Genomic DNA, 24,472 nt, shown 5'->3' on the forward strand with positions numbered 1-24,472 from the left:
ATTAGCATTTGTCATCCATAATTTGTAGCATCTAATTTGTCCAAGTCCTACAATTCAAGCCAATGCAAAAAGCTCGTCACCCAAATGAAGCATATCACAAAAAATTCCATGTTTCTTAGAGCAAGAAACGAATAATAGATCTGAAAAAAAAAAAGGCTTTCATTCCTTTTACTGAAGCACAAATATCAATCTACACGGGAAAAATTTACATGGCAATGCATAGGGGAAATTAATAGAAGAATGAATGATGCCAAGAAATTAGTACAAGACTACATTAATAAATCACAAATCAAAGAGCACATGTTACTGGAAAATAATTTTACTTCAATTCTACCTTTAACCTACAACTTGCCTAAGCTAATTGTCATCTACTTCAACAAAAATTTATCCTTCATGTTAGAAATCAGCTTGAACTTCTCCTCCGCTTCAACTTGCTGCCGCAAGTCAGTTGTTGACATCCTATCTGGATGGAACTTTAGACAAGCACGTTTGTATGCAGCTTGGACCTAAAAATACAAATGCGTTTTCCTCGTAAGAACAGCAGGGCACGAATTCCACAATAACAGAAGTTTTAAAGAGACTATGGAATCAGGATTCCAGATCCCAGACACTGCACCTTATAAACCATTGTGAAAGGTGCTATTAGATACAAGGCTGAAGAAACATTACCTCATTTGGAGAAGGGTACAGACCCCCACCAACATGGATACCTAGATATCGAAGAAGTGAGGCCATGTCTCTGCATTCAGCCTCAATTCTACGTACTTCTTGCCTTATCTCAACACGATGCCTCTCTTTCAGGTTTAAGTTCTCTTCATCCTGCGGTGATATTTTAAGAATAGTTTGTTAATTAAAATAAAAAAAGTCCATTATTTGGTATTTAGAAAACAAAAGACACATTTACCAACAAATGCAATGAACCACGCATCCGTTCATACACAAAGACCCTCAGTGCATGTCAATGCCAAAAGTACACACAACTTTCCAGCAATCACATTCATCATCCAATTTAAAATCCAGAGAAAACTAAACATACCTTTCTCTGTGTTTGCCGTATTTCCTCTACACGCTGCTTTTGTCTTCTTTCATTCATCATTACGCGCATACTTTCTGCTCTTTTTCTATTCCTTAGCCTCCGCGCTTCCTCAGCCTAAAGCAACAAGCACACATGTCAGCGACCATTTCTCTGCAAGACCAATCATAGCCTCACGTATACACTAAGCTAAAAACACAAACTGGCTTTCACTTAGCAGACTTTGCACAGTTTCACAGCATATTGATGATATAAATCTGCTGAAACATCAGAATCTGGAAGTCACAGCATGTCTATTCTCAATTAGCTGGGTTTAGAGAAAGGCTTAGAAATAAAAACTGTAATAAAAAGCCAAAAAACTTGATGGAATTATCGACTTTGTGCAGGATTTGTACTTAAGAAACAGGATGGCAAAAGGAGAGTTGCAATCTCTCATGCAGAAATTAAAGAACGTAAAAACAGTTATGAATCGGACAGTTAGCTAGATACTATTGAGTATATGTCACTATGTGCTCTCTGAGTGTCTGAAGGATATATATGTTGGGTATTTTAGGGAAGGAGAGCCACAAGTCTTTGTATACAAGATATACCGATATGCTTCCTCCATTTTTCCTAAAATGCAAGCAGGAGAATTCAAGCAATATAGTTGGTGAGTTTCTCTATTGTCCTGTGATTATAAAAAAGCAAGAGAGAAAATGGGGAAACCCGCAATAGTCTATAGCTACTACATGAATTAGCGAACAATAGCATCACCACATAGAAACATACTAATAACATACAACACTGGATTTCGTGCAGGTAACCCAGTAATAGTATCAGGGGTAACTAAAGCCCAACTTAATCACCACATCATCATAGTCGGGGACAAAATTTCGTAACAATTACCTAAATCCATCCAGCACATAATGTTTTCAAATTCAGAAAATCCATCACCGAATAATTTTGAGACTTGAGAAGTTACAACAGAATCCCCAAACAAATTGGGATTTTGTGAGATAGAAAAATTGACCCAGATTATCAAGGTTTTCTGTGCTCCAGGATGGAGGCATGTAAGATCTAGGGATGGAAAGAAGCCATCATTAAATATCTCCCACAAACTTTTGATCCAGGACTTGAAAATCAGACACTTAAGTTCTACCCATAATTACTATCCAGTGTGCACAGTTAACCCACTCGAGAGCCAGATCATTAAATCTTCAAAGATCAATTACGATACCTTCTCTGAGAAAAAAAAAATGTAGATTTAAAGGCTCGAAACAGAAGCCGGGGAAAAACAAAAGATTAAATCCCCTCTAGAATTGTTGAAGTGATAAGAAGAGAGAAAGGGACGGAGAGTGAGTGCTCATCCATAAGAGAGACAGAGAGTGGTGGAAACTCAGATGATACATGAACAACGAACTAAATGCAACTAACTGGGAAGGGAAATATGATGTTTCTAGATGGGGGGGGAGGGAGAAAAGGATTGCATGTTACTCATGTTGTGATTGCAGATGCTCTCTTATACTGTATTGATAGAGCTGATATCATCTCGGTTCACATAACCTTTTATGGTTTCCAAAAGTTCTCTAGTTCCTCTCATATGGAAGCTAATGTGGACAAGAGCTGCATACCTATAAGTGGTGTGGACATGTGTTTGCAAAGGGAAATCAAGAAAGCTGCAACTGGTGATTGAAGAACCGGTTTAGATGTATAGGAGTTCTACTCTCATATCTAAGAAGCTCTCCACCAGTCAATGCCAGCCTCTTGGGGAAAAAATATTTGCAAGAAGCACAACCTGAACAGCTTGACAGCTATAATATGCAGGTAGACTTCAGTTGAATAAAGTAATCTTATTCAGTGTTTAAAGATTATGGTGGCAATTCTTTATTATACTTAAGAATGTAATGAAAAAAAACTGAGTCAAACTGCATTCAGGAGGGGCCAGTCAATCCTTTTGAGCAAGCTTTAGTATCTTGAGAGGATACCTCGCTTCCAAGTGGGCTCAATGTTAAAAACCTAGTGATATGGAACACAGGAGCTGTAACTGAGTTACTCTAGGCCCTTGCCAACAAGCAAGACAAGCTGCGGGTTACATGGTTCCATAACTACAATTTCAAGGGTATGTTAGTTTAAACAGCTGGCCCTCCTCCAGCTATGGTTTGGATAATGAAAAAATGCTACGCAGTAGAGAGTTAGTGGACACAGTGATGGCAAGTCATTGAGAAACAAAGAGACTTTTCGCTACCCCTTACACAGTTCATGCAATAGTGAGCCTATAAATCTGTGCAGCCTTTGTTTTCCAAGTGTCTTTTTCCTCTAAAATCTAAGTTCAGATCCTGCTATACCTTCAGTGCTCCAAGCCTGGAGGATTATTTTATTATAATGTTCAGTAAGCTATTGGAAGTCAGCTGTAAAAGTATAACATTACACTGTTAATTACTGGAACAATTAATCCTGTATTGTTGCAACGAAATATTGAGATTTTGAGACGTCGTTGGTAAACTGCTACTCAGCTTGTAAGGGATGGCGTATTCAAAGTTGGACGCGGGTGCTCAAAAGATCTCAGAGATTTGACGTTAACCCTGTACTGACGAGGATATCTGCTATCATTTCTTTTATATTTGTTTGTAGCTTGGTGAAGATTGTCTTACTTCCTTGGATGAAAGTTGATCCTGGTTGTGGTTTCATAGCTATTAGAGTCAGAGTCTTTCTCTGATAGACTGTACTTGAAATTTCTGGTAAGCATAAGAAAAAGAGTGGCTCCTCCATACCCAATACCCATTAAGAGACTATCTATTCTCTCAACATCATGGCGTTAAAACAAGGCCGCATCGTATCGCCCGTGTAATAAAGGTTTTCAAATCTACCGAACTGATACTACCCGGGCATCGTAAAGGTGAAAAAACCACATTTTAGGCGGGTTCAACGGATATCTCATGGTCTGAGCCGATATTCGGCGGTACGAAAATTGCATCATCCTCTTTCCCGCATCACCATGACGATTACCGTGATCGTGACAAAAACCGCATTTTCGAACTAAACTCAACATGTAAAGAAGATTTTAGCACGCCACTCTAGGCAGGACTAGAGATTGACAAAGCTTTTCTATCCACCTTATTAACCCAAGAATCCTATTCATGTCATAAACGCCTCTTCAGTCGTAGCCTTGTAGGTAGCAAAACAAATGAAGGAGGTTTTAAACCAGGAAAAAAACAACCAAACCTCAATCCACTAAAGCCTTTTTTTTAAGAAGACAAAAAACAGGAGAAGAACAAAAAGAAAAGAAAGCTGCGCTAACTCACTGGGAGCTATTTGGTTCAGCAGCTGCAGGTACTGGCAGCACTAGGGAACAAACACAAGAAATGACACATACCTTCCAGTTCTTTGATTATAAGATTAAATCCACAAACCCCAAAATACTCATTCATTTTAATCTTCCCCCTCTTCACTGCAAATCTAAGTTTGGCTTGCTAAGAAGGCAAATATAAACAATAATATTAGGGTGAATCAATGCATTGACCAATAAATTACGGTTTTTTCGCCAAATACCCCTGACAAAAAAATTTATTCACCAAATACCCTAGCTTTTTTCAAAATTCACCAGATACCCCTAACTTTTGAAAAAATTCACCAGATACCCCAAATTTTTTAAAAAATGACAAATAATGCCCTTAATGACTAATGGCGGTTAACTCCGTTAGTCATTAGTATTAATTAACCCTAAAAAACCCTAAAAAACTCTAAAAAACCCTAAAAAAAACCTAACTAACCTAACCCCCTCTCTCTCCCCTAACCCACCATCCCCCAACAACCCAGCCCCACCACCCAGCCCCCCTCCCCTTCCCCGCCAAGTCGCGCCGCCCCCCTCCCCTCCCTTCGCCTCGTTCGCGCCTCCCCTCCCCCTCCTTCCTTCCTTCGCGCTCCTCTTTCCGGCAGCCCCCTCCCCCTCCCTCACTCTCGTCGCAGTAGAAACAACAGAAAGAACAACAGCAGCACAGGGCCGGCGAGAGGGAGGGAGGGGGAGGGGAGGGAGAGTTAATTAGGTTAATTAGGGCTAATTAGGGTTTGGGGGTTGGGTTAGGGAGAGTTAATTAGGTTAATTATGGCTAATTAGGTTGACTTAGGGCTAATTAGGTTGACTTAGGGCTAATTAGGTTGACTTAGGGCTAATTAGGTTGACTTAGGACTAATTAAGTTTACTTAGGGCTAATTAGGTTGACTTAGGCTAATTAAGTTTACTTATGGCAAACTTGTAAATAAAAGCTAATGGAGCACTAACGTCCGTTAATAGTAAGGGTATCTGGTGAATTTTTTTAAAAGTTAGGGGTATCTGGTGAATTTTGGAAAAAGCTGGGGAATTTGGTGAATAAATTTTTTTGTCAGGGCTATTTGGTGAAAAAACCGAATAAATTAAATTCCCACAACACATTGGCACACACATAACAGATCATCAAGAGACCTATGTTCACTGCTCACTTCTTTGGTCCTCCTCCGTTGGACTTTGTTTTCTTCTCTGTTCAATCTACTCTCCTACTCTCCTCTCTATCTCCTTTTGATATTAAAGGATAGGACCTTTTTCTCAAAAAACTCCAGATCTCGATAACGTCAAAAATCCCCCTCCCCCCTTTCCATTGATGTAGAGAGGGCCTCATTCCCGTTCCATTAGTTCTATGCTTTGTGCCGGTGTTCTTTATTTTCTTTATATTTTGGTTTAGTCCAACTTGTTCTAACTCTGCTCCATCAGGGTTCAATAAGTGAGTGGCCACTTCCCCTTCCCTTCATTATATGCTCTAACCCTGCTCCCTTTTTTTCTTTATATTTTGGTTAGCTCAACATTTATAAAGGGTAGGGATTTAGGAAATCAGAAGGATGCCAGTGGACTTGGTTGTGCTTCACCTGAAGGAATTTTTAGAAGGGGGATGCCAATGACAGTAGGTCGCTAATGGTGAGATCGCTGCTGTCGGTTGTATAGGAGGAAATGGTGCTGTTGAAGTAGGGGGTGCTTCAAAGGAGAGTTTCAGAAAATCTAGATAAAGAGGTGGACAGCATAGGAGAAGCTTGGCTGAGCCATTTGTTGGCTTCAAGAGGAAGCCAATTTCCAAAGCTATCAGTGACGGTAATTTGGTAAAAGACCACAAGGATGACACCAATGATGGATTAGCAGTGATATGCACATGCAAATAAAGAGGAAAAGCTGGATATCTCAATTAAGTTTGGTAATAAAACGTGAGTCAGCTCCTTTAAAGCCCACCGATTCTTTATGGAAGAATGTGAAGCCCATTTCACAACCCAAGCTTTAGAACCCAGTTCTTAAACAAGAAAACAGCAGAGAGACTCAGCCCACTTAATGAAAAGGAGACATGGTCTTGCTATCCTAAACCTAATCCCAATTCTTCCACCCAATTTTTCAACACCCATTTCTCCACCCTTATATTCACAAGCCTAGCATGTTCCCAGCCAAATTTGTCCCACCCACACCTCCAACCCACGAGACAACAACGGCAGCACCCATGCCTAACATTCTTTCTTCAAAACCCAACCCACTTTCTCACTCTATTTCTTAACACCCACTCAACCCAATACATTTTCCCCTCACCATATCAAATCTCTAAAACCACATACCTCATTTTTGTTTCCTTTACCAACTCCCAACTCTAAATAGAAACTCCAAATTGCATCATTCAACCACTCTCTTCCACAAGGTTTCCAACTTAATCTTTTTTGGAGATACTGGTAAACTGGCCATGCATCACCGCTTCCGAGTTCCGACGCCAAGAATTGATCGTGTTTTAAATCCATGACAGTGGCGATTGGCGAAGATGATCAAGAAAAGTATCCACCTTGAGTAGAAGGTGCAAGTTTGGACGGCAATAATGATACGCATTGAGTATAAGGAAGGCGTAACATTGTAAATACAAATATAATTCTTGTTTGGAGACAAAGCAAGTGACTTGGCTCTAAATATAGGAGTTTAGTGAAAGTATAAGGTATGAAGAAATTATTAAAGAGTTCATTTTAGTGGTTAGCTTGTGAATGTATCAAGTCACTTGAAAACTTGATAATTATCTTTAAGCTTTTCTGTAATTCCCAATTCTATCAATCAAAATAATCTTCATCTTCTTTAACTTTCATTGTAAAAATTCTCCATTATACTCCCGGAAATTAGGGATTAGCATCATGATAATAATAATATGGAACACTTGTATTATATTGAGCTATCTAACAAGCTTGAAAAGCCATGTTTGGTTTTTCTTTCTACCTAATTTTATTTTGATTGTCATGCTCTAAGTCTTTGACTTCAAATTGTTTGAACTTGTCTAAACTTATTCTGCCTGAAACAAGTCAAAATAAGTTAAAGTAAGTTGATGTGAGCAATACCTTAAAGCTATTGACTTTTAGTGGTATTCTAGTCATGAGCTATGCTTCCTTATGTCATTATATGCATCTATAATTATTATGTTGTTGAGTACAAGATATGTCCTAGAATAGTTAAAAGATTTTATGCACTAAAAAGTCCCTTGCCTACAGGATGCACACAGCTTCGCCTTATGCATTCGCCTAGGGCCCTAGGCTCCTAAGGACTCTATGTGCCTCGATGCAACATGTCTTTTATAGCTAAGTTGGTATCACAAAATTAGTCATTTCTGCATTAGATTTTTCCATCTTATAACTGCGCTAACTAATTTGTACATAAAAGCTTGTTCATTTTTTGACAACACTACCTCTTTTATGTGACCTTTGGTACATGTAAGGATATAAAATTCAATACCCAATACCCAATACCCACAATAAGGACACTTTGCAAAGACCTGGTAATTATAAGGAAGTAACAGTAATAGAACAGAAAGTATGTCGAATTTATAAATACTGACTGTATAATTAACTAGATGCACATAGTTTAGATTATTTGAGATGCGCAAACCTGAACCAACAACTGTTGATGCCTAGCTGCAAGTTCTTCTTCCATGGCATGCTTGTACTCCTCAGTCTCCTTGATCTTCTGTCTATCCGTAATTATACTATTCTGCTCATGAGAAGAACCTGCTTCATCTCCATGGCCAGAAATTGAATTGTGATCTGATGGCACAGAAGGTATTACCGCCCCTTGTTGTCTATAGATCAACGCATCATGATCACCTTCAACATCTTGCAAAGTTTCGTTGGTTACATCAGCAGAAGCATCTTTGTTAAACACTTCATTTGTCCTCTCAGCATCACAATCCTGTCGAGGTGACTTAAGTTGTTCAGCAAGCTTTCCAGCTGAATCACTAAAATCATCCACTGGCACTGAATTTTTAGCTGTGCATTGTTCAGCAATGTGGTGCACAGGACATTCAGGGGCCAACGTCCCACCTCTTTCTTTATCATCAAAACCACAACTGGTACTCACATCATGGGTCCTCGTAAATTGTTCATCCGTCTCCATAGGATCATGATCATGATCCTGCTCTGAATCATTAGTTTCCTGAGAGAACTTCTGGGGGGAACCAAAACCATTGTCTCTGTCATGATGGAGAGACCATTTTCTCAAATTAGTTTGCTGACCACAGCGCTCCGCGTCTTCGGCCATACCTTCTTTAGTATTATCATTACCAGGGTGATTGGGTGATGAAGTGCCAGCATTATTTTCAAAATTAGGAGGAATACAGCTAGCATCATGTCTTTTCCTGAAAGAGGCCTTCTCCCACTGTTCACGAAGCTTTCCCAAAGATCCTTCCACCAACTCGCAGTCAGAGCAGTCACTTTCAGATGAACAACCTTCAGCATTGGGACTTAAGCCAAACCGATTTCTAGAGATACTTTTTCCAGAGTAAGTTCGCTTGGACTTGGAGAGTTTTACTGGTGTGATTCCTTCATTGACATCTTCATCATCATAAGCACTCGTCGAAGGATTGGCTGCTTCTGTTGGGAAGTATCTATCGCTTGTGGATGAATCATGATTTGTGTGACAAACTCCATCTTGGCTTTCACCACCACTATTATCATCATCATCAATGCTAATTACATCCTTGGGTTTTTTCCTGAACTTTTTCTTGAAAGACTCGGGCACATCGAGGATGATAACGTCACCGAAATCATCAGAGTCAACTTCAATTAGAACAATATTGTCCCTGTTCCTACTTGTGCATCCTCTCAATGTTCTCTTACTGAAACTTTGCTTAGGCAAAAAATTATCACTAAATGCTTGAGCAGCACCCATTTGTCTTCCTAAGCAAAACAAGCAAAACATCATTAAACCACTGACAGCAATCTAATAATCTATCCTCAAGATAAAAATAAATGACAAGTGACTATCCGCTGCAGAATGCAAACGCAAATTACTTGGTCAGATGCATAATTTGACAATCACAGACAAACGATCATATGTACATTGCACGGTAAAGACATAATAGAAACAACATCCACAATGAATACCCAACAACCAGCAAGCACACAATTAACTCAGGCATCTTGAATAAACAGTTATTCACACGAGACAGCTTTGCAAGCTGATAGAATTGGTACCACTGTGATACCATTTTGGCCTCCTACCTCCACCTCTGTTAAGCATTTCTCCATCACGCTTCTGCCCATTGCAGAGAATTCGCCATTGCTGCCTCGAATATGAGTCTGGGCCATGTGTCTAATGCCACCATTACCAACTTTTCCTATTCATAAATAAAATCAAGTATCCCAACATTCACTTAAATGAACCAAATAAGGCAAAACCCTTCCCCTCTTCTTCCTCTCCTCAGTCCTCACACGGCCCCAAAACACCGCGCATGCACACAAATCACATTTTTAGTCATAACAAACCTAACCCCTTCGCATGTTATCAAATCATCACACTTAATCTCCAAACAACGTAAACCCCTGCCCAGGTACAAGCAAAACCCAGTCATTGGTTAACAAGAAAACACAACCACAAAGCTAATAAAATATAAGAAAACCCAGAAACACTCAAATCGTCAAACAAAATTTATTCCATACATAATTCGGCTTCAAACCCTAAAATACTCACGTACAACTTACAACTAATTCAAACCAACAACAACAGCAGCAAACATAGACGAATTAAAAGAAAAACTGAAATTTCACGCGTATATTCGAATCAAATATTAGCAAACGGAGTTATTATTTAATAAATCAATTGTAGAAACGAAATTGAAGAAATTACCAGTGAAGAAACACGAGATTTTTCGCCAAATATACGGAATCAATCAACAAAGCACGGAGAATGAAAAAAGAGAAAGAACTCAAAGATTAATAGTATGAAATATAAAGATAGGATGGAAAATTATGGATCATCATAGGTATAGGAGAGAGAAAGAGAGGGGGAGGGTGTCTCGTGTATGTGACGTCGATGGGAAGAAGTGAAGAGGAGCGGAGATTAATAAATTATACTAAAAGACGTTGAAGAGAGGTGAATAGTCGGAATATTTCCTTTCTTTTAATGGAAACTAGTGGTTTGGCCGCGCGCTACGCGCGCGCATGGCTAGTAGTAACCAAATTGATGTCAATGCAGGTCAAATGGTCAATAATTTCTTGTTATTATAAGAATTGTCAATTTTTGTCACGAGAAGCACATTATTTTTTCTTGTGGTAACTTCATTTTTTATCTAATACTCCCTCAAAATATGTAATGGTAACGGTTAAATGAAGTTTATGTATACAGTAGAGAGCAAATATATAATACTAAAATATACTTAGTAAATGAAAGGTATATTTAATAGAATTATACTATCTTTCTACATCATGATCGAGCAATAATTTTGGTTCATAATCATGCAAGTCATTTTAAATTGACTTCGCCTGCGTTCCCCCACGAGAGAAGCTTGTTCAAATGCCGAAAGCACTGGCCTAACGTCGGGGTCTGGGAAACCGCTCCTCCTTCAATGTCCTTTACAGTCCATTTACGGGGCGCATCGGCATACGCTCTACGAGCTAGAACCCGCTGTCCACTTTTGTCGGACAAAAGTGTCTCGCTCTTAGTGCTTTGGGTCGGATTTTATGATATTACATATATCTCAAAAAATAAAATAAAATTTCAACACTAAGAGCTTCTAAAATAACCAAACACGAGACCAATGATACAGGAGCAAGATCTGTGGTATTTCAGGTTAGTGAATCTAGTACGGTGTTACTACAAAGTTATTCGACGTCATGATGAGGTAATAATTTACGTTACATAAAAATTTCCAACAACAATTTTCATGATTGTTTGCATTGGACATGATGCTAGAATTTTAATAGACTTTTATGAGCATTTAAAATCAATCTTTAAGAAACATAATTTTTGTAAAATCATATATACTTGTGTTAGACAACATAAGAAACTAACGACAAGATACCATTTTTCAACCCAAAAAAAGCATAGTACAAAATAATCGATTACATTATTTGAGACAATTATACTTACTAATCGCAAAATAAAGTAACAAAGCCGACAAACACACTGCCCTTATTGCCGGTTAAGAGCAAGTAGTGGGCTCTTGAATGATATTGACAGCCTCAAGAGACCTTGAGTGGATGCTTCACCTTAATAGGAGAAAACACTAAATAGTGCACTCTTCACACTATGTCCTCCACCAAGTGGTACTCTTGGCCTGAATTCTGCAGATATCAATAAGGACGAACAACTTGAAACCGATGCTCTGGGACAAAATTAAGAGCATGTTAGTGATTAAATCTATTAACAGAAATATCGACAAAACAGAAATATCGACAAGAAAAAGGAAGCCGACATCCTGGAAAGCATTTATTTGGTCAAAGACTCAAAGCCTAGAATTGATGACCAAAGCCTTGTTAACTTTTATGATAATTAACAAAGATCAGTTTTCATCAGCAAAATCACTTTAACAGTAAGATTCAGTTCTAATCAGTAAATTATAATAAGAGACAGACAAAGAGGATCTTGTGTAATCACGTGGAAGGGAAAAGGCCAAGTTATTTTTATCTCAAGCTAAGGCCTATGGGAAGTTTAGTTTTGACACAATGTCCGCAATCATTTGAGCTTGACAAATATAGATACATTACAAAGCATGCAAGATAGAGGTCTGACTTAAATGAGCAGGTACAACTCACATTCGACACCTCAGGAAGGTACAGACCAACTATGAAGTATATCAGCGGAGGTGTGTCAATGTACATGCTCTAATCCAAAAGTTAAAAGAAATTGAAAGTAAGAACTAAAAGCATTCAAACATGTGAAGATGCTTGCTCTCACATGTTAGATTAAAAAGCTTCTGCATAGCATTTTCGAAATTATTTTATATATGTATACGGGAACTTCAGCTAGGGCCTGATCAAGCAACCAAATTATTCTGAAGTCCACTAACACAACTTCAGCAATGCTTGCTCCAGAACAAATAGGAACCCATTGTGATCTACATAAGTTAACAATCGAATTGTAGAGAAGAAGGCAGAAATACACTCACCTACGACTTTCCAATTCTTTTTGTCATCATCAACTTCAGCAAAGTGGAAGCTTGGTAGCAGATGCACGCGAGTAAGACGAGCAGCAAATAACTTTTTCAAATGAAGCTAAAGATCTTTCTGTATGCTTCCAAATTTTCAGTACCTCTTCCTGTCTACTTAGATGTAGACTATCCATCAAAAAAAGTACTTAGATATAGCCCATCTCAGCTCAACTTGTATTTTTAGTTTGACGCTTTGACTTATCGCCACTCAGCGTTTGTTAGACACCTAAACAAACCAGAACTTGAGAATATTGCAAATAAAGTTTCTTCCTCAAATCTCTCTGGAATACCTCCTCCCAACTCTTTACAAGTCAACCAATCCTAAGACTCAGGTCACTCATATCCCCTGTCAATCCTACACTAAATTACAATAAACTTAACATCTACAAGAAATGTTAAGTACATCTCAAATTCCAGAGCATCAAATATATTACCACCCTGGCATATATGGGTTGGTCAACTTCTGCTTAATGCTGCTTCTTAACCCAAATAAATATGCTATAGATAACTATATAAGTATAAATTTGATAATATCTTGCAAGCTAAGATAGGTTTGTTTATAAATACCATGACATAGATCATGTTTTATGCATATGAACGCTGTTTTCTACTAATTATTTATGGACATTTGCTTTTCTCTATTGGTGGCTTTCTCCTTTAGACCTTGACGGCAGGTGGTTTTTCTTTATCTCGATTTTCTTTATTTATTTTCAGCGTAGTGACTATCTAGCTCAAAAGCAGTAATTTTACGGGGAAATTCAACATACTGCAATTCATTACAGGTTCCACACGTAAAAATGTGGATTTGTGTACAGAATTGAGGTAGACTACAGAAGAAACCATCCATGCAGGTTCAAAAAAAGACTTTAAGAGCATATAAGCAAAAATTGAAGGAAACTACCTGTGATGTAAAGCAAGATATCCACCTCGGAGGTCAGATTGCACGGTAAATCATTAGCACTGTAACAGAACACATCATTAAGGCCTTAATATCTTGAAGAGAGAATACATCACATGTAAAAGCAAAACAAAGTTCTTTTTTTTACTGGACCTTTTTCTAAATTATTGGCCTGCATTCGACCTATCTAATAATGATCCTATTCGTCAAAAACATGTCCAATATAATTCCTTTCATCTTGACCATCCCTTACGCCTCCCATTAATCATGCAAAACTATTAGGTGATTATTTTTCCCTGGTCTCCACCAATTATTACCATATGACAATTAAGTTATGTAATACCTCAATCCTTAACTTTTTCTAATTCTAGACCTCCAACTTCTTCATTCTCTTTCCTTCTACCATATCCTCCCTCCATACCTATCTTTTTCTCTAATTAGTTTTAGACATTTTACGAAAGCCAAACTATTCTTATTTTGTCATGTTTCCCCTTCCTTCCTAGCTCACTTTTCCTAGTTTTATCCTAACTTCTCTAATTTAGATATGAGTTTCTATCACGTCTTAATTTAGATACGAGCAAACATTACTAAAGTAGATAATCAAGAGATACATTCAAGGAGAGATGGGTAACTTACCCGAATTTGAAATTTTTTCGTCTGCAATCATATATTTCTAAGGAGCTGCACTAATGAGGAATGTAGAGAAAGTGGGAGGGGTGGTTTTGTGGTATTCGTAATTCCAAAATATTGTAACGGTAATTTAAGGTTTTGCATAACCATGTAAAATATGGATATCACATCCTAAATCAAGAGATATCCATTAGGGCATTGAAAGAGTTTCATGTGAACATGGCATGTAAAATTAGGATGTAAAAATTAGGCTTGTGTTTGGAAATCAATTAGGATGTTTGCAGGGGAAATAGCTTCACATTGGATTCAAAGTGAAGCTCACGACAAATGTTTTCAGGGATCTTAACTAAAAATTAGGCTTGTGTCTGAAAACCAATTAAATCTAGAGTATGGAAATCAATTAGGATATAGCCTGCAAAATTAGGCTTCACAAATTAGGCTATAATCAGCATATTCAGTTCACATGAAAGCCTAAATATATATGGAATTTCAGGTTCACGTAGAGGAGGGTGTGGGGGGCAGGGTTGTATGTGCACGGGGTGGGCAGGGTTGTGTTTGCACTATGCAGTGTGGTGCATTGTTGTGGTGTGAGCAGGGGTGTGGGCACTCATCTCACTCCCTTAGTGATCTAAAGGGACTGCCTCACTGCCCACTCATGTGCCATGTTTATGTCCTTGATTTTCTAGCCGCAAGCACATATATACAATAAAGCATCCATAATGTGATTGTGTATTTGCTTAAGTTTATATATTGTTCTAGTAGACTTGCTAATGCTCTAATAAGTGATAGCTGGTTAGATTCAGTTTGTGTGTTACTCTAATAAGCACTTTCAGCCAGGTTAGTTTTTTTTTTTTCTAAAATTGAGATTTTTTTTGTGTTACAGCCGTATTCTGGAAGCACTAATATGTTTAGTTATGGATTTTTTATAATAGAAAGAGGGAAGTACAATATATAATCCTTGCATTAATTTGTCAAGTGGTATGTTTTTAAATCTATCATTCATATGCAACCTTTGTAGTTTAGGAACATAGGAGGTAATTATCATTGTTCGGATGGCATGCTATGTTCTACCATAAATTATTTCCTATTATTCTTCAAGGTTAAAGATAACCAGTCTTGAAGGCATAGATATACCAAACATACTACGATTACTATCCATCCTTTTCATATCCAATAAAAGCTTTCTAAGCGAAGCTTGAATTTCATAGTTTACAATAATAGCAGAAAGCAAAGAACAGAACGAATGCAAACTAAAAATAATATATTTAAAAATTAAGTACATCTAAAACCGACCTCTTGGTGAGCACATCTGCGAAGTCTGTCAGTTTGTCGAGCAAGTCGAATCTACTTCATGACATACCTAAATAGAACATCACCATCAGCACAAGAAACCACATATGTATATAAGGTGTCATGATTCCCAAAATTAGTCAAAAAATGCTTCACCATCAGCCTTCCATCGCTACTACTACTAAACAAATCATTCATATATATTGCACCAAACTTTTCCAATAACAATCCAAGAAAACACACAAGTGAATGATCAATCAAGTATACGAACTACATAAACTAAAAAAGGAAGTTAGAATGCCACGAGTTAGGGAACTAAAACTCAAGGTAACTAAGCTTATCTTGAGGACAATTATGCCACGCACTTATCCAGTTTCAGCAATGAAAAACGAATTCAAGCACACAAAGACATGAACAAAACAATCATGCCTAGTAAACTCCGAATCCTTGGACTTTAAGTTCTAGGTATTGCTAGACACCTCTCATCCTTGAAACTTAGCATCCATCCGAAACGCAAGCAATCAATCAAATACTCCTTTATGCTATTCCTTAGGAAACAACAATAATCATAAAATTCATATTGAAGAATTCAAAAATCCAACACAAGTGCAACTAATGCAGGAAGTATATAATCATAACCTAGAATTGGCACGTGACCCACTATAGCTAAGGATGTAGTCTAGTATCAATTCACCCATTTCATTCCCTCCCTCAGCCCATCTCTTGACCAAGCCCAGCTACCCAGTGGCTGACTTTGGTGTCAAATGATCCTCATTGGAACAATTCTTGGAGCACACAACTCGAAAGTATTTAATGGAAGGAGACGAAGGAGTCTCAAATGCGAGGCATACCACTGAATAAGCTGGCTATTGTAGCTGCACTTGTGTTGAGTGTTGGCTGCAACAATGGTCCAATAACCATTCCAGGATTTATTGTCACCAAGTCAATACCCTTCTCTTTTGCAAGCTTCCAGGCAGCTTCCTCAGCCACAGTTTTGGAGAGAACATACCACATCTGTACAGATTCGTAAATACAATGTAAAATTGGGATAAGACAGAAAATTTGAGATACCAGAGCACACAGTATGATGCTGACTCTGATTAAAGACAATTATCTATGTATCATCATAAATATCATTATTTCTGTAATCTCATTTCCTGTGTTCCTGAAAGCAGTGAAGCTTACGTAAAGGTCAATCTTGAGTTTTGATTATAAGTTGAACCAAGTCACTCACCTTAAATTTCCTACAAAATTCGGGATTAGAAAACCAACTTTCATCAACCACCACTTCAGGTTATAGAGGCCTGCCATTGCATACGACTGCAGCCGTTGAAGATGTCAGAACCACTCTCTTTATAGATGGAACTTTTGCACAGGAGTTGAGAACATTAAGTGTTCCTTTCAATGCAGGAACAAGCAATTCTGCCTGACAAGAGGAATAAGGGAAATAAATTCAGATATTAGATGACATCTGCAAAAAATGAATGACAAACATCATGCCATTACGAGACATATACGACATACACTACCTGTGCCACTTCCTAGCTCTTCTACATTATTTTAGGGAAGGATTAGAAAACATTTTTTAAGAAATGGATGAAGAAGAATCTGATTTCTCACTCAAATTTGTGTGAAAGTGACAATTTAAAAGCTTGTATGAAGACTTACTTGTAAACATACCTTCGATTTTTGGGAAATTCGAGTTCCGATCTCGTCGACAGAGTTCATTCTCCCGTAAAACGTTTCTCTAAATATTCCTGAAATTGGGAGAAGGCAATTTGACCAACTACCGCGTTGATCTAAAAAGAATAGTGAGAGAAAAAACAGCTTCCGTAAACACTCAAATTTCAGAAAATATGACACACAAAAATGAAGAGAAAGAAAATTAAAAAAAGAAATGAAGACAGAAAGAAAGGAGAGAAACAAAAACCTTAGTACGTCGATCTTGTTGCATCTTGTTGTAGAAGAAGGAGCCTAACTCACAAATTGCAAAAAAAAAATGAATTAGAAACTGGAATTCGTCCAAATCGTGGTCAACTATTTCAATTCCTGAATCCTGAATATTAAGGCTCGAAATTGCTGCAAATGGAGTCCAGAATGTGCACCATGAACTTGAAATTCGGAAGGGAAAACCCTAGAAATTGGCTGTTTTTCTGGACACTTACTTTTCCCTGTTTTTGGTTGGTTTTTGATTTTTGAAAGAACAAAAATTGGAAGACTACTGAGTCATGTTGGTAAAAGTGGATTAGATGAAAATGTCGTTGGACTCCATAACCTTTCAAGCTAAACTTCTAAATTCTGATTTCTCACTCAAATTAGTGTGAAAAATACAAGTGTTCAATCTTAAAGCTTGTTATGAAGAATTACTCGTAAACATACCTTCGATTTTTCGGAAATTCGGAGTTCGATTTATGAAATCCATGAGAATTATGTGAGGTTTCTTTCAAAGCCCAATTACATCCTAGTAGAGAATTTGCTTCCTTCATGCCTGCCAAAACAAAACCCCAGGCATCTGCGATTGTCGATGAAATTGAAGTCTTCTTGAGAGATTAAGGTAAAATTCTCTACCAGATGAAACCCTAGAAATTGAATAAAGAAATTCAAAGACGAAGAGAAAGAGGAGAGAGAAATTGATGTTGGCGGTTGTGTGGAGGAAAAACCAAGACAGAGAAAGAAGGGTTAGAGAGGACACAAGAGGAGAGAGAATAATCGGGTGGTTGAAAGTGAAGGAACAATAGATGGCTCAGATTGGTTGGTGCTTATGAACAGTGAATTGCGGATGTTTGTGACTCAAAACACTGTAGAAATGAACAGTACTCAAGGAATTAATGATGTTTTATTCACATAGATACAATTTTTATGACAATTAGAGTTACTCTCTAACTCTAATCTATGGTTATCATTATATATATTCTAGCCCATGTAGGACTTGAACCTACATCCATGTACAATGGTACATTGCTCTACCATTTGAGCTAATAAGCTTTGAAACGCATTCATTTTTAAAAATTAGTATTATAGAAAAAGAATACAATAAAAAAAGTTAAACTAAAATCGGTGAATGTTTACTACTCCATACTAAAATTTTATCTCCATTAAAACCAAAAATGGAAAAGAAAAATATACTATCAATTAACTATGCATTCTAACGAACTAAATAGCTAATCTCTCTGAAAGGAACTCCTCACAACCCATTTTAGCAGGGACAAACCATACAATAACAACAACAATAACGACAAATGAACAAAAACAATAACTAAATGGTGGTATTATTCTCTCACGTGAACATGAATCTACTTCTAATACTATTACTTATCACTGGAAGAACAAATTATCACTCAAGATCAAGCACAATACTTATTAAGAAGGATACAGGAAAAACTACCTACCAAATTCCAATACTTTGAATGTCCTTCCCTATGTCAAGCCTCCTGAAACTCTCTCGCGCATAATCCCATAAGAATGAGCGCCAAACTATATAAATAAATGTAAAACCAGAAGATATTCATAGATAATTAAAAATAAGAAAAGCACTAATCATTGATAACATTTTTTCAGAGACACAAAGAAAGGAGAGAGAAAGAAGAACTTGTTCTTCCATAGCTAGACTTTGGCCATTTCATGAAGCTTGAAATGATACAAAAAAGGACTTTGGCACACAAGAAAACCCCAGCAATGCCAGAACTGATGATAGACCTGATCCATTATGGTCATAAACCTACCACTATACAAATTCAAATTACAAAAGAATTACGGTTAATAATTTGACAAATTTGATAAACCTAAAGTCTCAAATAAAAAGAATATAAAACAACCTAGATTAGGATCTTTTTGTGAAATTCAAGAATTGAAGCTACAGCCTTAGCACAACTGGTTCTCAATAAGTAAAAATGTAAAATAATGCTGATAAGTCAAGACCGCTATCAAAGCAAGAAATTTAGCCTCATTATCAAGCATGTAAATTTAAACTTTGATTGAGCAAAACATGACTTTTAAACAAACAAACCAACATTTCAAGTGTGCAAAAATGAAGAGCACATTACCTCATTAATGATGAAATTATGATATTTGTTCTTCATAACCTTTTTCCAACTTCTTCAAGAATTACTGAAAATTTAAAAATTAGAAAAGATCCTATTTTAAATTCAAAACAAAAATATAAGGGTGATTCAAAGGAGATGAACTAACCTAATTCTTGAAAAATGGCTGCAAAAACACTTTCTTCCCTCTCATAGATTCATCTAATTGCAAACAAAGAAGGCGCTCCATCTTTTAATCTTTTATTTAGTTTTTAAGATTCTCTTTCTCCATTCACACCATCTACTCTTGACTTCACCTTTTTCTCTCCACATGCCCACCAGCCTATCTCTTCATCATCACTCTCTCCTAGAGGAGCTATCAATTCAATTCCTTCTTTAATTCATTATTCCTGCCTTTCTAATGTTTCTCACCACGCCTAATCTCTATACACCGCTGTCACACAAATTGGATTTGGGTTCACCAATACCATATCTTCTTCATTTCAGATGGTGATGGTAGTGACAGTCTATGAAGCACGGGTACTTCCCCGGAGTGCCGTTTCCAGTACCGGGGACGGGGACGGTACGGGTACGGGACGGAAACGCCGGAAAAACGTCCCCGTGACGACTCTTGAGTGGTGGGGACGTCGGGTTCAGTAGGGGACGGCTAGGGTGGTTGATGGGGACGTTTTGGGGACGGATCTCGAACCTTTAAGACGTACCCTCTGCCATGACCGGATTTTTTTTGAAGCTTTTGGCCGAAAAGTCGTTTTTCAATAATCAATAGCCATGTGTTTGACAGTTTGAGTTCAAAAGAGGAGAGAGATGAGAGAGGAGAGAGTTCAAAAGAGGAGAGAGATGAGAAAGGAGAGAGAGGAGAAAAATAAATCACGTGATATCAGTATAAAAAAAAAGACTTTTTGGCTGCCAAGTGCCAACTATATTTTACCTTCTCTTTTTTCTTTTTTTTTTTTTTTACCGGTTCTTCTTTTCTTTTGGAATAAATAATAAATTGCTCTCCTTTGGAAGTTGGCACGTGGTATAATGAATTGCCCCTATCTTTTTTGACCGGTTCTTCTTTTCATATTTTTTTTTGTTTATACCAGCTTTTATTATCAACTACAAGGAAAAGATAAATTTTAAAAAGAATAGAGTAATATTTTTCTAGATATACTTTGACAATTCGACTCATTAAAAATAAACTATTTTTTTCTAGATTTATTTTTTATTTTATTTTTTGCCGAATCCATGCCGTACCCGTTTTTTGAAAATTTGATTTTGCCGTTTTCCGTCCCCGTACCCGTATCCGTCCCCGTCCCCGTGCTACCTAGGTGACAGTGGCAATAAGAACTCGCTTCAAACCATTAGTAGCAACTATAACAATGGAGAATATGACAAGACACAAACTTAGGTCTGTTTGTTTTAAATTCTTAGGAGTCTTAAGTAATCAGTTAGAGCACAGACAAGAAGCCTTGAAACAACGAAATTGACAACATCAAAGCAACATCAAGGCTAAATTTGTATTCCACAAATAAATTAGAGACGATCAAAGACTTTGCTAACATATAAATGTCAAACAAGGGAAAATTACCAGAAACCAATTAGGGGCAGTTTGATTCAGGCCTTTTGGGGGGGGGGGAGAGATTGGAGAATTAAAAAAAATGAAACAGAAAGAAAGTCCCTTAATTCCACCCAATTGTTTGCTGACAACAGTGAAAGAGATAGGATTTTTGAGTTCCATTTCCCCTGGTTGTTGCCAATTAACAAAGCCTTCTACGAAATCTTCTATGATTCACGCTCATTGTCACGCCTTATTTTTCCTAGTCATTGCTTCAACTATAACTCTAATGTCGAAACACTCATTTTCCCAGGAAAAAAACTCCAACGATCATCTATTCAAAATACCCTCTCTCTCTCTTCTCCTATTGATCAATCAATCACCCCAAAAACTCTCCAATTCAATGCAAAAAAAAAACAAAATTGGTCCTCAATTAGAACTATACATGAACGAACCTGTAAAACAAGAAATTGAAACCCGATTGTATGAGAAAACACGGCGAAAATTGAGTAGAACCCTAGAAATGGAGCTGTAATTTAGGGGGAGAAAAAGTGGAAAGAATAACGAAATAATGAATGATGAAATGAGGAAAAACATAACCTAAAGCAAGTAGATCTGGTTTTGGAGAGAGAAAAAATGGGTAAGAAAATGAAAAAATAGAAGAAGAATGAGAGAGAGAAAGAGAATGTAAAAGGAGGAAAAAAAGAGGGGAAAGGAGTTACCTGTGAACAGGGAAACAACACCGTTGAAGCTTCTCCTTCTTAACCACCACCGGCGGGCAGGCTTTCGGCGTCGAATGATTCAGCTTCAGCTGAAAAAATAGAGTTTTGCCATTGATTGTGAGTGACAGATCCAAAAAAAAGAGAAGAGATAAGAATAATACCTAATTATACTCACTGAAAACATCCTTGAAATCCTCATCCATATCCATAATTTTTGCCATTGATGAATGTCTAAAAATTCCCACAATATCAAACCCTAAAAGGTTGACTAAAGAGTGAGAGAAACAAAGAGAAAGAGGAGAGAGAATCGGTTGGAATAGAAACACATAGTCAGAGAGAAAAGAGATGGCTGAAGTAAGGAGAGGAATAATCGAGTGGCTGAGATTGGAGGAAGATTGGAGGGCTAAGATGTTAAGTTGCTTATGAATAGTGAATTTCATGCTTTTACTTGTCTAATTTCTGTTTTCTTTTTCGGATCACATATCGGCTTATGAGGGACACATGCTGTTCTACACTGATAAAGGTGTTTCCTTCAATGCTGGTTGGTCTCGGACAAACATGATTCAAGAGCATACTACCAGCAACTGTTTTCGACTTCCGCCAACTCACTTCTATGTTTATTACCCACTTTGTCAGTAACAAGCGCAGGGAAAAAACTACCGGCGAATTGATGTCCATCAAGCAAGGAGACTCTGAAATCTTGAGGGACTATATGGGACGCTTCAATGCGGAAGCCGTTACCATCCCCAGTTTGCAGCAGGAAGTAGCGGTGCTGGCCTTGATGACAGGTCTTAGAGAAGGAACTGCCTTCAGAAGCTACTTGGGCCGCAAAAAGCTGACTAGCCTAACAGAAGTCTTAGGAAAGGCAAATGACTTCATCCGAGGAGAGGAGTTTGATAAGGCGATAGCTGCTAAAAGGCCGGCTATAGATGGAAAAGATAAAGAGAAAGATCACAAGGAAGATAAATACCGGAAAGACAAAAAAAACGAAAAGCTCCGGCAGGGGAGAGGAAAGTGATTCTGTGAAGAAGGGTCAGGAAGGGCAAACCGACCGGTATCACAATTACACCCCTCTAACAATATCCCGGGCAGAGATATTCGAGCTGCACAAAAAGGACGACAAGTGGCAAAGACCCAGAAAGATGGACTACAAAGGTCGGGATAAGTCCAAGTGGTGTAAGTTCCACATATGGTCACATGACAGATGATTGTAAGGACCTAAAAGATGGGATAGAGGATCTCATACGAAGAGGCTACTTCACCCAATACCAGGCAGGAGTTGACCTAAAGTCTCCATCCAGAGAGGATGAAAACGGCAATAGGAAGTCTGTGAAAGACCGGATCACCGAAATCCGTGTTATCTTTTGAGGGCCGACACGGGGTGGAAGCATACATGGTGCTAAAGCTAGCCTAAAAGAAGTGAGGCACCAAGTAAACTATCACAACACCGGGAAATGGTCGGCACCCCCGTTCATGCCGTCTGTAGCTTTTACGTCAGAGGACGCTAAGGGAATCATCTACCCTCATGATGACCCCTTGGTAGTATCTCTGCAAACATCAACAACAATGGTCCATCGCGTACTAGTGGATGGCGGAAGTTCTGCGAACATCCTGAACAAAGAGACATTCAAGAAGATGGGCCTTGAAGCAGCATGTCTGAAGCCGGTGTCATACCCGGTAATCGGTTTTACAGGGGCATCTGTCGTCCTAGAAGGAACCGTCAAATTAGCAATGAAGCTGGGAGAAGGATCCCATTCCAAGGACATGATGGTGGAATTCCTCATTGTCGACGTCTCGACAGCATACAACGACATCATCGGACGACCCCTAATCCACGATGCGCAAGCGGTAGTCTCCACTTACCATTTGACGATGATCTATACGTCAAACGAAGGTAAGCCGGAGAGGCTAGGAGGAAGCCAAGAGTCGGCCAGGGCCTGTTACTTGACGGCTCTCAGAAACTCAGACCATAAGCGACCGGCAGAGTCGCCACCTTCCGCAAGGAAAAGGCGCAGGACAGAAAACAAAGCTCAGAGAGATTTGTCAATGGAAAACTTGGAGGGAAGGCCGGCATATCAGCCGCGGCCTATCCCGGAAGGCGAGACAGAGGAAGTAAGCTTGGAGCTGGAAAGGCCGGAAAGAACAGTGAAGATTGGAGCAGACTTGGCAGCAGAGGTCAAGATCAACCTGATAAGCCTCTTGAGAGGCCATGCCGACAACTTTGCCTTCTCCGTAGATGAGATGATGGGGATTGACCCAGCATTTATGGTCCACAGGCTGAATGTCAACGAGGACGTCAGACCGGTGAAACAAAAGAAGAGGAACTTCTCTTCAGAAAAGAACGCGGCCATCAAGGAAGAGGTTGATAAACTGCTAGCAGTAGATTTCATCGAACCCTGCGATTATCCGGAATGGTTGGCCAACGTGGTAATGGTCAAAAATCGGACTTCAATGAATTCAGCTTCTCAGCTCATGAACCCCTTAAAAATGGTTAAAAAAAACATTTCAGGCTTTTGAATCGCTCAATTTTGAGGTCCGGGCAAGAAGTTAGTCCCATATTAAAATTTTGAGCCAAGATGAGAAGGACACAGACGCGAAAAATTGGGCTGCAAGGAATTCAGCTTCTGAGCTCACGAACCCCTTTGAAATGGTAAAAAAAACATGCCAGGCTTTGGAATCGCTTAATTCTGATGTCCAAGATAGGAGTTAGCTCGAAATTACGATGTTGGGCCAAGATGAGCATGAAACAGACGCGAAAAATCGGACTTCAACGAATTCAACTTTTGAGCTCACGAACCCCTTAGAAATGGTAAAAAACCAATTTATGCTTTGCTCAATTCTGATGTGCGAATTAGGAGTTAGGCCCAAATTACGATTTTAGGCA

General features: G+C 38.3%; 3 protein-coding genes and 1 long non-coding RNA gene across 6 annotated transcripts; 1 reads left to right on the forward strand and 3 right to left on the reverse strand.

The window, feature by feature from the left end:
* Positions 1-141: 141 nt before the first annotated feature.
* Positions 142-10,417, reverse strand: LOC104896127 (hypothetical protein). Of its 3 annotated transcripts, XM_019250256.3 has the most exons (6): positions 10,170-10,417; positions 9,545-9,865; positions 7,935-9,220; positions 1,037-1,150; positions 670-819; positions 142-506 (listed from the first exon to the last, which is right to left on the reverse strand). In XM_019250256.3, exons 2-6 carry the CDS (start codon positions 9,561-9,563, stop codon positions 369-371), a joined length of 1,707 nt encoding a protein of 568 aa, XP_019105801.2. In that variant the 5' UTR covers positions 9,564-9,865; positions 10,170-10,417; the 3' UTR covers positions 142-368. The 3 variants fall into 3 exon arrangements, with proteins under 3 accessions (XP_019105801.2, XP_010681132.2, XP_010681131.2); XM_010682830.4 differs by lacking the exon at positions 9,545-9,865 and having other exon boundaries at positions 7,935-9,216; positions 10,170-10,416; XM_010682829.4 differs by lacking the exon at positions 9,545-9,865 and having other exon boundaries at positions 10,170-10,416.
* Positions 10,418-16,123: 5,706 nt separating this feature from the next.
* On the reverse strand, positions 16,124-17,017 carry LOC104888618 (phenylacetaldehyde reductase). The gene is made up of 3 exons (XM_057395698.1): positions 16,970-17,017; positions 16,608-16,715; positions 16,124-16,303 (listed from the first exon to the last, which is right to left on the reverse strand). Exons 1-3 carry the CDS (start codon positions 17,015-17,017, stop codon positions 16,124-16,126), a joined length of 336 nt encoding a protein of 111 aa, XP_057251681.1.
* A 1,882-nt stretch (positions 17,018-18,899) lies between these two features.
* On the reverse strand, positions 18,900-19,994 carry LOC125498410 (uncharacterized). The gene is made up of 3 exons (XR_007275394.2): positions 19,478-19,994; positions 19,333-19,396; positions 18,900-19,007 (listed from the first exon to the last, which is right to left on the reverse strand). It is a non-coding gene; the product is annotated as an uncharacterized LOC125498410 (long non-coding RNA).
* Positions 19,995-22,258: 2,264 nt separating this feature from the next.
* Positions 22,259-22,606, forward strand: LOC104896250 (uncharacterized). The gene has a single exon (XM_010682967.2). It carries the CDS (start codon positions 22,259-22,261, stop codon positions 22,604-22,606), a length of 348 nt encoding a protein of 115 aa, XP_010681269.2.
* The last annotated feature ends 1,866 nt before the right edge of the window (positions 22,607-24,472 follow it).

The sequence above is a fragment of the Beta vulgaris genome, chromosome 6 (assembly GCF_026745355.1).
Source record: "Beta vulgaris subsp. vulgaris cultivar EL10 chromosome 6, EL10.2, whole genome shotgun sequence".
NCBI classification, from domain to species: Eukaryota; Viridiplantae; Streptophyta; class Magnoliopsida; order Caryophyllales; family Amaranthaceae; genus Beta; species Beta vulgaris.

What these genes read in the sequence shown, in the direction of transcription:
- LOC104888618 (XM_057395698.1), bottom strand. Translation starts at nt 17,017, where the DNA reads ATGAACTCTGTCGACGAGATCGGAACTCGAATTTCCCAAAAATCGAAG. An exon ending in GAATTTCCCAAAAATCGAAG is followed by an intron (nt 16,716 to 16,969) that starts GTATGTTTACAA and finishes TCCTCTTGTCAG; the next exon opens with GCAGAATTGCTTGTTCCTGC. An exon ending in CATCTTCAACGGCTGCAGTC is followed by an intron (nt 16,304 to 16,607) that starts GTATGCAATGGC and finishes GAATCTGTACAG; the next exon opens with ATGTGGTATGTTCTCTCCAA.
- LOC104896127 (XM_019250256.3), bottom strand. An exon ending in ATCAACAGTTGTTGGTTCAG is followed by an intron (nt 1,151 to 7,934) that starts GTTTGCGCATCT and finishes TTGTTGCTTTAG; the next exon opens with GCTGAGGAAGCGCGGAGGCT. An exon ending in TACGGCAAACACAGAGAAAG is followed by an intron (nt 820 to 1,036) that starts GTATGTTTAGTT and finishes ATATCACCGCAG; the next exon opens with GATGAAGAGAACTTAAACCT.
- LOC104896250 (XM_010682967.2), top strand. Translation starts at nt 22,259, where the DNA reads ATGTCCATCAAGCAAGGAGACTCTGAAATCTTGAGGGACTATATGGGA.